The 14,286-nt window shown below is 38.8% G+C and overlaps 2 protein-coding genes across 2 annotated transcripts; one reads left to right on the top strand and one right to left on the bottom strand.

Moving 5' to 3' along the window:
- The first annotated feature begins 3,065 nt into the window (after positions 1 to 3,065).
- LOC129597021 (GMP synthase [glutamine-hydrolyzing]-like) lies at positions 3,066 to 12,713 on the top strand. Its single transcript, XM_055494439.1, has 5 exons — positions 3,066 to 3,146; positions 3,669 to 3,743; positions 5,832 to 5,894; positions 11,553 to 11,774; positions 12,246 to 12,713. Exons 1-5 carry the CDS (start codon positions 3,066 to 3,068, stop codon positions 12,345 to 12,347), a joined length of 543 nt encoding a protein of 180 aa, XP_055350414.1. The 3' UTR covers positions 12,348 to 12,713.
- Positions 6,513 to 10,852, bottom strand: LOC129596988 (uncharacterized). The gene is made up of 11 exons (XM_055494396.1): positions 10,735 to 10,852; positions 10,377 to 10,489; positions 9,993 to 10,322; positions 9,532 to 9,902; positions 8,150 to 9,479; positions 7,896 to 8,042; positions 7,557 to 7,817; positions 7,301 to 7,480; positions 6,892 to 7,093; positions 6,709 to 6,823; positions 6,513 to 6,652 (listed from the first exon to the last, which is right to left on the bottom strand). Exons 1-10 carry the CDS (start codon positions 10,766 to 10,768, stop codon positions 6,741 to 6,743), a joined length of 3,051 nt encoding a protein of 1,016 aa, XP_055350371.1. The 5' UTR covers positions 10,769 to 10,852; the 3' UTR covers positions 6,513 to 6,652; positions 6,709 to 6,740.
- Positions 12,714 to 14,286: the final 1,573 nt, after the last annotated feature.

Genomic DNA, 14,286 nt, shown 5'->3' with positions numbered 1-14,286 from the left:
CAACGGAGCGTTGTGCCCCACTTCGGACAAAACATCAGCTGAATCTTTACGCAGGTCTGAATTTAGAACTAGTGCTGCAGTCTAAAATAAATTTCGAATATTCGAAAATCAAGAACACTGTCATTTTGAATTCCGAGTAATCGGAATTAAATTGCCGTCATTCCAGTTCCAATTACTCGGAATTGGTATCGAAATTCTTTCGCATGCAATTTCGAGCACTTCCAGCAACATTATTGCTTTGGCAATTCACAAGGGAAGTGCCGGATTGAAGGTATTACACACGTGCAGGTCTATGACAAGAGGGTTGTTCATGTAAATCTGCTTCCGGTAGAGCTGAAGGCTAAACGCACATCGCGTCCCTACGCTGGATCTAACATTTAGAATTATTTAGAATTATTTAGAATTATTTAGCATTATTTAGAATTATTTAGAATTATTTAGAATTATTTAGCATTATTTAGCATTATTTAGCATTATTTAGCATTATTTAGCATTATTTAGCATTATTTAGCATTATTTAGCATTATTTAGCATTATTTAGCATTATTTAGCATTATTTAGCATTATTTAGAATTATTTAGAATTATTTAGCATTATTTAGAATTATTTAGAATTATTTAGAATTATTTAGCATTATTTAGCATTATTTAGCATTATTTAGCATTATTTAGAATTATTTAGAATTATTTAGAATTATTTAGAATTATTTAGAATTATTTAGAATTATTTAGAATTATTTAGAATTATTTAGAATTATTTAGAATTATTTAGAATTATTTAGAATTATTTAGAATTATTTAGAATTATTTAGAATTATTTAGAATTATTTAGAATTATTTAGAATTATTTAGAATTATTTAGAATTATTTAGAATTATTTAGAATTATTTAGAATTATTTAGAATTATTTAGAATTATTTAGAATTATTTAGAATTATTTAGAATTATTTAGAATTATTTAGAATTATTTAGAATTATTTAGAACTTTTTTTAAAATTATTTAGAAATTTTTTAAAATGTAAAGGAATATTACAAAATAATTGAAGCTAGCGTTTGAAAATTGTTTAAAAATCTAATCTGGTTATTTTGAGTTGGATTAACGCGAACGGTTAAACTTGCGTTTTTAAAGTGCTTTAAAAATGCATAACATAAAGTCACCTCGAGGAACTGTGTGCAGTGCGCGTACCTCAGCATTTCAAACTGGGTGTGTTCAGTGAAAGCCATAGTGGCGACCTCGGGGACCCGGGTTCGAGGTTCCCCAGTACTTTAGTTCGACTCAGCATGTTGAATTGTATAGGAATCACGAAAAAAATCGTCGGCTACCCAAAGGTCACGCGGTGACCCAAAGGTAATGGGTAATCTCCGTTACAGAAACTCAAATATCTTCATTTAGAAACGCGGGCTCGCCACGCTCGCCCGCTTAACTATTCTTAATTTTTCAGGGTTCCACATACAAATTTTAACGCAGAAAGAAACAAAAGTTAAAAGTTTTTGAAGACGACATTCTAAATGACGCGCGGCTGACGGGAAAATTGCTCCTCGTAGACCTAACGCTATAACGAACCCCACCCACAGCCAATCAGCAGTTTTCTAGCCAACGAATCCTAATTGCAAACAGAAACTTAAGGAAATTTTCTCCGATTCAAATCCAAATTACAAAAGGTGTAATTATAGATATCATTAGTAACTAACCATACATGCGATCGTTTAAACGTTTTTAAATCCCAGCGTCAGAGTTTTCGTTTTTCTTTTATGAAAGACCATTTTCACGTTTTGTTTCTGTCGATAACGGTTTCGCTGAATTTCACTATTCCTGTTTATGTTGTTATTGACTGGTTGTCGCCGTGTTCTCCTTGTAGATAATAAGTTATTGATAACTTTTAATGGGTCACAAAATTCACTCCACCGTTTTTAAAACTGGACATTACTGTAAAAAGCAATTAAACTGTTTAGGTAGCATTGAAGAAATAACTTAAACCAATTTTCACGAACATATTTTTGACAAACTAAAACTAAAATTTTACTTTTAAAAGGGAATTATTAATACAGAAGTTCACTGTTACGATGATGTATATCTATATCTATATATGTAATACTATATTAATGCACTCCATACCAGCAACTTCAACCATGTTCTAAAAACGTAGTGCTGAAGTTTTGTATAGTGGTTTTTATGACAGTTTTTTATCTCGTGCTTTCTTTAATACAGATATAACAATATTTATTATTTCGAATTTTAACATTATTTTTTTTAATACTGTAAATAAACGTCCAGCACGTCCTGTAGTACAACCTAAGGTACATCCTGTAGTACTTCTTGATGTACACCCCACAGTACAGCCCGAAGTGCAGCCTGATGTAAAACCTGTAGTACACCCTGATGCACCATCTGCAGAGCTTAACCTGTTGGGAGAGGCTACGAGAAATCCTTCGAATTTCTGTATTTTGCCATTATTTGCTTTTATAAACTAGTTTGTGACAAATTTATATCTATATTTGTTTTTACTTTAAACAATACAGTTCTGCCGGTATGGGTATTTTAGAAATGCCAAACCTCAGAAATGCTAAATTCTTAATTTTAGAAATGCTGTATGCTAATAAGTTTGTTAGTGAAATCAACAAATACATTTGTGGTGTCTTAACTCGTTAATTTATGATGAAGTTGTTTTATAGCATTACAGGGCAGCGTACTACAGTCATATTAAAAGGTTAGCCATCGTACATTAGAATGCACCATAAAGCTGTGCATGTCTGGGTTAACGATAACTTGTTCTTAAAAACGTTGTGCCAAAGTTTTTTGTATACTTCTAGTAATTTCTCATGTTAATGTTTTTTCTCGTGTATATTTAATGTAGATGTAACAGTATTTGTTTTTTTTATAATTAAGTACATTAAAATATCATTTGTTATTAAATGAACGTTCTGTATCACACCCTGTAATCCTACTTAATGTACATCCTGCAGTACAACCTGATGTAAAATCCGGATTGTGGCGGCTATGAGAAGTAGCTTAGAGTTTCTGTAATTTATCACTGTTTTTTGTAAGCCAGTTTTTTTGCAACAAAAATGCATTTTATTCAAGAACTCGACTTTCTATACGAGGTCAGTGACTACAATATTGCCGGACATGTGCTTCCCATCCGCTCCGTTGGAGTACAGGTCAGTGCACGGCGGACGAAAACTTGCAAAATTGTGTACAGAACTTGATAAAATAAATATATAACATAAATTTATTAAACAAGTGAAAATGAAGTCAGTTGGTTTAAAACAAATAGAAAACAATATGATAAGGGGAAATTACCTCGTATGAAAACGTCGGGTTTGACTGAAAAATGTGAATTTCTTTCAATTTCACAGGCATTTTATTGTATGTTTTCAGTAATTTAATGCACTGAATCAAATTAAAAAATTTAAAGTATCTTCTAAATTCGAAATTTTAATTTCTTCTAAAGATTATTTCGCGTGGTATGCTAGTCATTAGTCACGAATTTAGAGCCGACTTTGGATGAATATTTAGTGTCTAATTCCATTGCACTACGTTTGCACTTGCAGGGCGATGGTCGTTCGTTCAAGCATGTCGCCGCCCTGTCGATGGAGCTAGAAACCGGCAAGATCCCTTGGAAAGTGCTGTTCCGTTTAGCCGAAATTATCCCGCGCATCAGCAAGCAGATCAGCCGGGTGGTGTACGTGTTCGGGTCGCGCGTCGAACACGAGATCGAGTTCATCACCGAGACGACGGGCCAGGTGCTTATGGCGGGCCCCCGCCTTGGCGGGTGCGATAAGGCGGGCATCAATATCAGTGGCGGGCACAGACGAATTGCACACTGCACTGAGGCATCAGTTGCGCTGCACTTGCCTAATCGCTAGTGCACTTCTACTGTGTCACGAGCCTTTTCGATTTAAACAGCTATGTGTATTCGCCTTTTTGTTTTTCGTGGCTGAACAGTTTTTTCAATTTCTAAGTCATAAAAACGAACGTTTACACATTTCTTGACATTCATACATCTAAGGAGCAGCTTCATACACGTTTTACGTTAACGCAGAAGACCGATTAAAAGCCAAAATAATGGAAAGCTATTTGACATAGATCGCTTTACACTTTCAGATTTTTAAATAAGATTTAAAAAAGTTAAACACGAGAGACACCATATCCTGACAGCATCCTAATTTTTCGAAGCAGCCGTTAATAGTTATCTACTCCAAAGCACCTAACAAAATAAAAGAACTTTTGTGAAAAATTAACGGTAAATTAAAAATAGTAAGTCACGCAGATCAGAAAAAGTGACCACATTTAAACATAACAGTAGGTACCGTAAATTAGCCGCAATACGTACAGAACGATATTATAGATGTTAGCAATTTACCAAGCATAATGCATTTAAATGCTCAAAAAACTATTGACCCTATTTTCTCCGAATCTCGTCAATATCGTAATGCCGGAAGGTTAAGGAGTTATTTCTCTAATAATCTTAGTTTTCTATTGCTAATAGGAAAACTTCAAGAGGCCTTCTAACCATGCCGTAAAAATCTGCGAGACATTCAATCGAACAGTCAGTGAAATGCAAACCAAAAACGCAAATCGATCTATTAACAGTTTATATATAATATGTAGTTTTTGCGATGCCCAATAGTCCCCATACAACTTGGTTTACACCCACAATGGTTTCGAAACACAAATTAAAAGAGGTTACATCTGTATGAATTAGATGAGGTGAGTAAAGCGCGATTTTACGCTGTAACGTTTCGATTTTTTTTATTAACTGAGGCTACAGCCTAAGTTTTCTGACTTCCGTTCACTTCATTCACAAAACCTTTCTCCCAACTGATTCTATCTCAGAGTACAAGCGAAATAAGAAAGAATTATTTGGTATGCATTCCTTGATATCAAGACACAATTATTGATTTAGGCTGTAGCCTAAGCTGCTATTTTATTGTTTTCCAAAACATTCTTTTGAATTTAGGTTGCAGCCTATTTTATTGCGGTATACTACAAGCTTTCCCTTTTCTGTGTCAATAGAAGCTGCGACTTATTTTCTTCCGCATATGTAATTTTCAACGGTGAGACTACCTTTAAGCTGAAGTAGGATATTCTTTGTGAGTCAAAGTACTTCTTTCTTCGGCTTTATCGAAAACTGTTGGCATTTTTTAATTGTTGCTTTTTAATCAGACAACTATATTAGAAGGCAAAATTAAAAGGACGTCGCTGCAAACAATAGTCGTAGATATTGGTTTGTGTGGTCAAGTCACCTGAAGTTGCTTTCTTTTTTAAATGCGGGCTTTGAATTTATTTAGTAGTTTTGTACTGCTTGTCTTAATGTCATAGATTTAATCGCTTTCACAGACGGCTGGTAACTTATGTAGGCAAACTATATCTATTTAAATATTTTGCAACTATGCCTTTTACGGTAACAATCGTGTAAAAGAAATAGGTTTTCTGAAATTGGAGGCATAAAAATTCTCTGGCAACTTAAGTGAGTTTCTTGAAGCCATTAAAATAAGTGGTTTACCAAAGTAGCAGTCACTGGGGACAAGACCTGCATCTTGCATTACGCATTTTTTCAAATTACTACCAAGTTGCCCAACAAAACGATTTAGAAAGATCTGCATATTTTTTTGTAAACAATGTTACAAGGGGTGATTTTTGAAGGTCTCAAAGTTATAAAGCGTGCAGCAGCGGGAGCAAATAGAGTGTATATGAATTGCACTGCGGCAAGGATGCGCTCTAGCGGGAAAGTGCGCTGTGCAAATGCATTTCTGCAATGCCCGCCTGATGGTTAAGACCCGCCTCATCGCACCCGCCAAGGCGGGTGCCCGCCATAAGCACCTGGCCAGACGACGCTCCTGCCGCAGCATGTCGTGGCCAAACTGCAGGAAATTGATTCACGTGCTCAAACGGTACGAAGTGCTGTCGCGCACTGAGAAGATGTTACAGGAGTGCACACTATGTTATTGTGCAGAAGTGGAATTTTAATCAATTTTATTGCTGATTTTACTGCCATTGCACCATCTGTGGACCCGTTTATCCACGTAGCCGCTCACAAGGCGGACAGCATCGCGACTAGCCTTTCCCGCTCGGCGTTTGGAATTAGTAATCACTACTTCAGTTTTTCTATCATAAGAAACTATTGAGTTTTAATTCTGCTTTAATTTTTTCAACTTACTGGGATCTGTAGACATCGGTACCGCTTTTCGAGCACCGTATGTTCTCTTCAGAGCAAGTGCTCGGCGCTCATTTACATCATTTTTAAAGGCAGTATTATAAAAACGCTTCAAACATTCGTACTCTAAATATTTCGTAAGATCGCATAAACAAATATCACCAAGCGGATGAAAGCTATGTAATTCCATATTTAACAGAGTCAACTTGAGTGCTCTTTCCAAATGCCGATCACCTCTGTAAAAATCATTAATCTCTTGCAACTTTTCGAAAAATCCAAGTGCATACTGCAACAGCGCGCTTAGTTGCGGACATGGCAAGCTTAAACCACCAAAATCAGTACGCGACCGTGCCGTGACTAATCCGCCACTCTCCGAAAAAATCACTCCAAACATGTTGCCAATACCGGCCTTGCAAGAGGTGCAGGAAAATTTTCCTTTCTGAATTTTTGAAACGATGTAACCTCCCAGATCAGTCAACCCAGTAGTGACAAGGTCTGAAAAATACAAAAATAATAACTATAGATATTTCTAAACTATGCATTTCTTCTACCTTTCTTGGAACTGCTTAGTGTGACCGGATTTTCAAAGGTTAGTGTGACAAGTTGAACTGAAGTCCACAGCTCGGCATTTAAATTCTGCAGTTCCCCAAAAATATCGGACGGCGACTGAACAGAAAAATCTCCAAGCGAGCGCAAGTAATTGAGTTCTGTTTCAAAATTAAAAGCCGCAGTACGTAGTGGCTGGTCCAGTCTACGTTTTTTCTTCAGCGGGGAAGTTGAAAAATTCACTCCATTATTTTTCCGCTTTTGGCGCCCCATTCGACTAACATTAGTAGTGCCCGTAAGGTGCTGCAGTGTTTCCATCCTTTTAACTTCTTCTTTGACTTTCCCAACTGTCACCTTTCCGGAGCCGTATTTAAATGTCGAAAACAGCCTCTGTTAAAATCGAACAAAAATAGTTTTGCAAGATTAAAAACAGTTGCAAATCAGCAATCTGATAAAATGAAACATGAATAAATACAAAAGACATAAATAAATACATAGTATTACATGCGTATTACATAATGATATATAAATAAATGCATATAAACTGAAACTTCTTGACAAGATGAAACAAAAACTGGTTTTCTTGTTATTAATTACCTCTATTGGGTCACTGGTCATTTTACCGGGCAGAACAAACTGGAAGCCTGAATTTAAAAGTCGCCTGGCCACTTCTTCGGACCCGTATACCGTAACGTGCAGGCCAGTCCATGTAGGTTTTGGCAAAGATTTTCTCCAGTTAGAAGACGGCTGCAACTCTGACAAAGCTTGCTTCATCTCCTGAAAGTTAAATATTAGTTAATTTCTCTGAATAAACCATCGCTGTCCGTGATATTAGAACAAAAGAAAAACTTACGCTAAATATTTTGTCAATATTCTCCAGAGTGAGCGCTTCGTACAAAGGCTGCTTCAGGTGCGCCGCTTGTCTCGGGCTTAGAACGGTAAGCGGCATGACAATTTTTCTTACAGTTTCAATAAACCACGCTAACACTTTCAGGCCATTTACACACTGCTCCGCCGATTCTTTACGGATTTCTGCTAATGCCTTAAAGAGTGCATGATCTTGATCTACTATTAACATCCTCAGGGTTCCTAAGGTGCGGTCCGAACAGAAAATCTACAAAGGCACATGTAGAGAAAATAAAAAATGTCCCAAATTCAAACTACATTTCTAATGTGTATACTAAGTACTAACTTTTTCTGCGTTCGAAACGTCCATTTTTTCAAATCCATTTGGATAAAACAATTTTGCTGTCAAATCAGGAGCGTTTTTTACCACACATCCGCGTTCAATTTCATAGATCTGAAGCAGCAACGTTAAATCCACTCTATGACATCCAACCTAAAAGTACGAGTGAAAAAACAAATATTACAGGGACACGACACGTTTTAATTTTATATGAGAGACAGCACCTGTCTAAATGTTTCTTCAATACATTCATTACTTACTTCAATGACGAATGAATTATTTTCTCGGATACAATTTGTCCAGATCCTTTTTAGCAAATGAATTATGTCCAATAACACGTAAACATACGCGCCTTTTACACAAGGGTGTGGGAATTTCCAAGGAAACTGGCTTTTATCAGTAATAAAGTGTGAGTGGCATCCCATATTTTCAGCTCCATTATCTGCAGACCAAACCAGAGCCCGAAACTTTGTTCTTAAGGCAATTTCAACAAGAATTCTTTCCAAAATATCTGCCATTTCCGCTCCCTTCAGATTTTTCACAAAATAAAACGCTACAATTTTCCGAACTTTACCAGTGAAGCTTTGTAAAATTATCAGCAGTACATGCTTGGCTGCAACGATTTCATCTTGATTTGTGGCTACACCAATAATTTCTCCTCCCCGATATTCCAGCTTTTCGTCAGTGAAGGTTTGATCACTGATAATTTCAACATCCAAGTGTTTGTCATCCAGAGATTCAGCTATAGCTTGTAACTTTCTGAGATTATCCTCCTGGATTCCGTCGCTTAAAGCATTACCAGCCGAACAGTCACGTAAATAACTGACGTGAGGTAAAATTCCAAACAAAAAATTTCGAAAATACACATAGGCGGCTGTAGATATACTTCGAAATACTCCGCAGATACGAAGCAGGTTATCAGAATGTCGCAACGCGTGTCGGCTTTTCACAAGGGAATGTTCAAGTAACTCCGTAGCAAATCGGAAAATACATAACAATTTTTGCTGGCGTTGACAGTCTTCCTCTATTTCTTCCTCTATAAACGCATTATCGGTATCCACATGCTCGGCATCTTGCTCCATTTCAAGAGTTTGAATGACTTGCTTACAGCAGGTAATCGCGTGTTGGCACTGAGCATCAATCTGGTTTTGCAGGCCTTGCAGCGCAAAAAGTGCTGGATCCAAATCACATACAGTCTGCAAGCTGCGGGTGCAAGCGATTACATCCGTTCCTACTAAGCGATCCAATACTTCCTTAGACACAAAGTGCAATCCGACTTTCAGCTGTGCAGTAAAATTTGCGCGAATAATCAAGGTGTCCGCCGCAACTTCGAGGGTTTCTGTGGACAAAATGCGCATGCGTCCAAAAGCTACAACCGAATCACTCCAAAGCAGTCGCCTCCACTCCGGTCTGCCGATCACGCACTGGTACTTATAAGACAACAAAGATTTCCAAAAACGCTTTTTCTCGTGCTCTTTTGATTCCTCTTGGGTAAGCCGAACAATATCCCGACGGCGCGAAATATTATTAATTGGCTTAGGCATGTAGAGAGTCGGAAGCGCAGATTCGTTTAGCATTCGCTTTTCGCCACTAAAAAAATAAAAACTAGTAATTAATACAAACAGATAATTTAAAGTCATACGTAATATTAAAGTCGGATTCCAAAAAGTGCCTTCCGCAAATTCGGTGATGCTTCCTGAAACCCGATTTGTCCAGATCTTGTCGGGCACATGCGGAGAAAAATTTCAGATACCGCTCTCTGCTTTGTTCTCTGTCCGGCAGTCGAAAAAATCCAACAGTGGGATTTATTACTGTAGAAAAGTTGCAGTTAGTAACAACGCAAACAGTTCCAGCTGGTCCTTGCTTCTTGTTGCGGTAATGGTACGGATTAATGCACACATATCCGGGATCAACTTTGCAGCTGTGCGAAGAAACGACTTTATCTTCACTGACTCGGTTCCAGCGAAACGCTTTAGCCACAAGCACATGACTAAGATGTTCATGTTTGTCGATCTAAACAGTCATAAATGTGAAACGAAAATAAAATTAAATACAAATAAATGCAAAACTCAAAACATCTGAATTAAAAGTATTATTCGTTACCTTAATGGACTTGTGTGGAAACCGCACACATTCTGTCTCCTCCACTTCTCCGTTTTCCACTGCGTGAAGCAGTTTGTTCACGTCGTCCGCACTTTCGCACTTGCGAACAACAGCCTTGACAGCCTTCAGTACATAAACATTGGGAGTTCGATGATTCCGCAAACTGATGAGCCTCGATTCAAGGGTAGCTCGGTCCAGTTGTTGGTGTACATTTCGTTTAGCCAAAAGGTCCATACCAAGTGCCCGACACTTCTTCATACGACACGAACTGCATGGCTGGTAAACATTTTGCACCACACAGTCGCCTTTTCTTCCTTTGCATTTCAATTTCTAAATAAGACAGGTAGCAACAGCGTTATAAATGCATGAAAGCCATACACTCACCAGCCTGTTGCAGTTTGTCCTGAAAAATTTTCTGCACGAATCGCAAGTAAGGACGCCGTAATTCATTGCGCATGGGGATTTCAAACAAACGGCACAGCAGGTCTCTAGTTTCCCTGCAAATAGTTTTCCTAGCGCTTATCGTAGTGTACATCAAGGAGCGCGACAAATTTTAATTAATCTGCAATAGCTAGAATGACGAGCAGCAATACATAAATCAGACCGACTATTTTAGAAAGCGAACATTTACACTGTACAGAATGCTATTGTAGTTTGGTTACGTACGAGACTACGAGTATTTATTAGAATGCTCGAGAAGTATTGTTGCTATAAATACCGTCATAATTTTAAGTCTACCTACCATCAGTGGCATAGCCCAAAGAAGTTGTCTCCATAACAAGTAGGTGCTCTTCCACTTCAGTCTCTGGAATACTGTTTAACGACGGGGACTGCACAGTCTGCACCGACCCGTGTTCCTCTTCAAAGCGCCATGAGATAATGACATTGTGTCATAATGATCTAATGCTGGCCACATAATGATGCAATGCTGAAGTACAAATTGACTTTAACAATCATCTCACATCTTTTGCAACTGCGGCAGTTTACAAAACTGTACAAAATTCAGCTTAAAATTTAATTAACTTCGATAGAAGTATTAAATTAATTGTAAGTTCTTACTACAGTACTTACTTCATCGGTCGCTGTCTGCAGCTATTGCGTCAATAAACTCAATCCAGAACCTGTCGCCATGCTGTCCCCCTTATGCGCTTCTACGTGGATAAACGGGTCCACAGATGGTGCAATGGCAGTAAAATCAGCAATAAAATTGATTAAAATTCCACTTCTGCACAATAACATAGTGTGCACTCGTTACAGTTGCGAATTCTTCTGAATACCAGATTTTAAAATTTAGTATATTACTGCAGCAGAATTCTGAGTTTGTTTCGCTTTTAAACAATTTATGTCTTTGATTTTTTACTTGTGAGGGAGGTGATGTATTATTAGACAAGAGCGTAGTGTAATGGGCGTATGAACATTTGCTTCGCAGCTTGCTGCAACGATCAGTATATATCGTGCTTTATACGGACTTGCAAAATAATTACTGTATTTATGAAAATGATTTTTTTTGTATCAGAACGCTAATACATTTGTTGTATGGGATTTTTTGTGTGATGGCAGATATTATGGGAGAGTGGACACTACAATGCAGTTGCTCAAATGCCGGTAATACTCATTCCTGTCGTGTTCGACGTGGACACGGTGGATCCCAATTATGCCGGACGGCAGCATTCGGTGGTGCTGCGGCCCTTCATCACCAATGATTTCATGACAGGGATTTTTCATTTTCGCTATACCCGATGTACACCTACCCGAAAGTGTAAGTTCGCAACGCTAGTTTTCGTGAGAAAATTATCGGGATAGTAGTAGATATATATTGGTTTCGCTAATTTTATTATTTATTTTTTCAACATATTTTCTTGCAGAACTAAAAATTTCTTGTGGTTTCTTTTTTTAATTTTTTCTTGTGGTTTTAATTGTGGCTCGATTTGGCGACAGATAGGGTTTTCAGAAAAACCCGATTAGATTTTTGAATAATTTTATCGGTTTTATTTTGTTTTATTTTCGTTGAAAAATCTGATTTTTTAAAATTATGATTCGCACGAAAAACTTGAATTGTTTTCGGCTGCGATTATTTGTTGTTCGACTGTGCGACGGTTGTGGTTTTCAGAGGAATGTGAGTTTGTCGGAACATGCTTGTTTTCGAAGATTTGTTATGAAATTAATTTGAATTTTGGTATATTGTTTACTGAATCCAACAGACGCCGAAACTAAAATTTCAGTTCAATTTTAATTTTCTATGGTTTTTTGCAGACGATACTGGATATGGTGAGTGCCATAACCGAGGTGGGCGGGGTGTCGCGCGTTGTCTACGACCTGACCTGCAAACCGCCGGGGACGACGGAGTGGGAATAAGAGGTATTTTGCTTTTTGTAGTCGGTATAATTGTTTTCACGATGGTGTGACGTCGAGTATAAAAAAACTGTTTGAATGATTTCTCTGATGGAGAGCAGTTTGCGCTTCCGGATTTGTAATGAAACCTGCCGGGTGGATGTGTTTGGCCATTGGTCAGTTTGGTTGCTTTCTGTTTATCTGGTTTTCGTTTTTTTTTTGTTTCAGCTCTGTTTAATGTTTGTTTGTCTTGGCTGAAAGTAATTTATTGGGAGATTTTCGTGAAAAATTTTGAGTTAACTGAATAACTCTGGATGATTGATGGGCGCACTTACATAAAATTTAGCGCAGCACTTGCATAAAATTTAATACGGTTTAATAAGATTTAATAAACATGGCGAATTTTCAGTTTGACCGATTGCCTGGGGGCTGCTTCGCATTCTGCAACACCACGTCAAACAGGCATTTCTAAGAATTAATGCGCTGCTATTATGGCAAAAAATTTTAAATGATAAATTTCAAATAAATATAATGCTCTCGTACAGCTAAATACGGTATTGTCGATGGGCAGTTTGTCCCGAACTCGCAGCGAACCGGAATTATTAGGTGGATACGAATCGACACATCGTAACAAAATTTATTATTATTCGGATTATTACATTTATACCGTGTAACAGGCAAGCGCGAGGAGATCACGAGTGTGCTTTATTGTACAAATAAAGGGAACAATGCTGCGTAATAGCAGGGAAAGCAAAACAAAGCACTGATGGCTAACAAGCAAGTGAATGCTAGAAGAGCTCTTGAGCGTTCGTCAAGGCGTCAAAAAAGCAACTGGCGGCAAGCACGTGCTGTGTGCCATCAGCTGTGTGATGATGCGCAGACTGGACTCAATCCAACGCGAGCGTACGCTGAGTCATGCAGAGAGGACGAGAGAGCAAGTATGCTCAGTGTGCGCCGCATATATCCGCTTCAGCGGATATGAGTGCAGTGCAGCAGCACACGTACGTACAGCGAGAGAGGCGATATGGCAAGCATGAGTGCAAGTACGTCCATGGTGGGCCGTATGCACCAGGCGCAGTCATGTGCCTCTGACATGCCTCTGGGCGGGAATCCGAGCTCCTGCGAAGGATGGTCCGACTCAGTACCGCACCAGTACCGCACAACTCTCCAGTCGGACCCAATGTGGGGTCGCTGGTACGCGTCCTCTGGCAGTGGGAGTCCGGTGTCTGGTCGACCGTCCCTTCTTCACTTCCGAACCCATGAGTGGAAGCCACTCACGGCCGAAAAATCCGGAAGCCGCTCGGGCGTTTCGTTGGACCGGTGTTGCTTCTGTTGGCTGGCTTCTTGCTTCTGTTGGCAACGGAGAACAATGTGAAAGAAAAGTGTAATGAAAGTTGTATACAGCGCGAAAGAAAGTATGAAATAAAGTTTAATCACAATTCCAGTGAGCAAAAGGGGTTACAAAACAGATCTGTCAAAGAGATGGAACTAGAAAAATACAATTCCGTTTGTTAGGAAAAATGCTAAAAAAATGCAAAAATCTGTCCGGGGGTCCTATTCCGACTAGGATGACGTCCACGGGGCGGTTGAGTCTCCACGGGGTCTCCTGTCCACTCTCATCCGGTAAGTTGGGTCTGGGGCATCGGTTCCCGGGTTACCCGTCGTAACCGGTTACGTTCACCGAGGTCGGATAAGCACGGTTAAACACTTACTTCCGACTCGTATCCGTCCGTTCGGGATAGAGAGGCACTGTTGCAATTGCAAATGCCGAGGCATCCTCTCTGAATGGGGAATAGAACCGAGGTCGGTTTGACCAAGGTCGGCCTACCGGTAAGTCGACCGGCGGCTAGGGGAATTCGGCTATGTTCCGAATTGCTAAAGTCCAGGTCGGAAAAAGCTGTATGTGAGTCATGCGGCCTGTGTGGTCGTCATGTACAGCAGTTCCGTTCAAAAGTGGTCGGTT

Source organism: Paramacrobiotus metropolitanus, unplaced genomic scaffold (genome assembly GCF_019649055.1).
Source record: "Paramacrobiotus metropolitanus isolate TYO unplaced genomic scaffold, Prichtersi_v1.0 Parri_scaffold0000099, whole genome shotgun sequence".
Lineage (NCBI taxonomy): Eukaryota > Metazoa > Tardigrada > Eutardigrada > Parachela > Macrobiotidae > Paramacrobiotus > Paramacrobiotus metropolitanus.
This window is presented reverse-complemented; position numbering and strand designations above follow the sequence as displayed.